At 56.4% G+C, this 1,228-nt stretch overlaps 1 protein-coding gene across 1 annotated transcript in view; it reads right to left on the bottom strand.

Moving 5' to 3' along the window:
* Positions 1-7: 7 nt before the first annotated feature.
* RAB3A (RAB3A, member RAS oncogene family) overlaps positions 8-1,228 on the bottom strand; it is a gene marked incomplete at both ends in the record, with an annotated part of 2,542 nt that continues 1,321 nt past the window's right edge. Inside the window, 3 exons of the mRNA XM_009071148.1 lie at positions 8-147; positions 731-855; positions 942-1,060. Of these exons, the coding sequence (XP_009069396.1) occupies positions 8-147; positions 731-855; positions 942-1,060 (384 nt within the window). The remainder of the gene's footprint in view (positions 148-730; positions 856-941; positions 1,061-1,228) is intronic.

Genomic DNA, 1,228 nt, shown 5'->3' with positions numbered 1-1,228 from the left:
GCTGAGGGCCCTGCTTGGCCCCAGTGACCGCAGGGTCAGCTGTGTCCAGCGACTCGGACATCTTCTCACAGATGATGTCCACCAGCCTCTCGAAGGTTTGCTTCACGTTGATGTTGTCCTTGGCACTGGCCTCGAAAAACTCAAAGCCTGAGGAGAGGGAAATGTTTGGGAGAGGAGGTAGAGGGATACAGAACACACACACATAGTTTTAGCTCATCTCATCCCTCTGCTCCCAGCTGTGGGCAAGCTGCACTCTCCCTGCATAACCCAGGAGCTTCTTTATGGCTGAAAACTGCCTGAATATGGGTTTTATCCTTCATTTTAAAGCTCTGCCTTAAGCTTACCTGTTCCCCCTTGCCCCTGCTCCCCCCTGCTCCCTCTGCATCCAGCTGAGCATCGTCGGAAACATCACACAGCTCCTCCTCTCCTTGTTAAATATTAAAGGGCTCAGCACACCACACATCCAGATCCCCCCACTGCCACCTGCCCCCACCCGTGGCCACTCATTTTCCACCCCTAAACACCCCCATTCCCCCACCCACAGCACCTCTTGGGGTGTTCAAGGGGTGGTGATAACCCCCAGCAGCGCTCACGGCGCGATGACTCTGTGTTTTTGCTGCCAAGTCACCGCTGGTATCGGAGCAGGATGATTCCAAGGAGGGAATTAAGGCCCTAATTTAATTATCTGTGGGATGACAGCCACACTGAGGTGCTCCCCAACTCAGCTCACCCAGGTGCTCAGCCAGCTGGCGACCCTTCTCCGAGGAGACCACGCGTTCATCCTCCATGTCACACTTGTTCCCCACCAGCAGCACTTGGGCGTTGTCCCAAGAGTAGGTCTTGATCTGGGTGGACCTTTGGGAAGAGAAGAGGGAGAAGAGGTGTGGGGAAGGGTTGAGGGAATGGCTGTGGAGGTTTTCAGGGGTGGCCTGGGTGCTCACCAGTCCTGCACAGCGTTGAAGGACTCCTCGTTGGTGATGTCGTACATCAGGATGAAGCCCATGGCGCCGCGGTAGTAAGCAGTGGTGATGGTACGGTATCGTTCCTGCCCGGCCGTGTCCTGGGTAAGGAGAGGGGGGCACAGCACCATGTCACCCCTCAGGGTACTCTGAGGGGCACTAGGAGCCAGCAGAGTGCCCAGGGGTATGTCCCACCCCAACTTGGTATCATCCCCTCCCAGTGCTTCCAGCCACAGCAGAGAAAAACATCACCACCACACCATGTGCCC

This window comes from Acanthisitta chloris, unplaced genomic scaffold (assembly GCF_000695815.1).
Source record: "Acanthisitta chloris isolate BGI_N310 unplaced genomic scaffold, ASM69581v1 scaffold7140, whole genome shotgun sequence".
NCBI lineage: Eukaryota > Metazoa > Chordata > Aves > Passeriformes > Acanthisittidae > Acanthisitta > Acanthisitta chloris.
The sequence above is the reverse complement of the archived record's forward strand: the minus strand, read 5'-3'. Positions and strand labels throughout refer to the sequence as shown.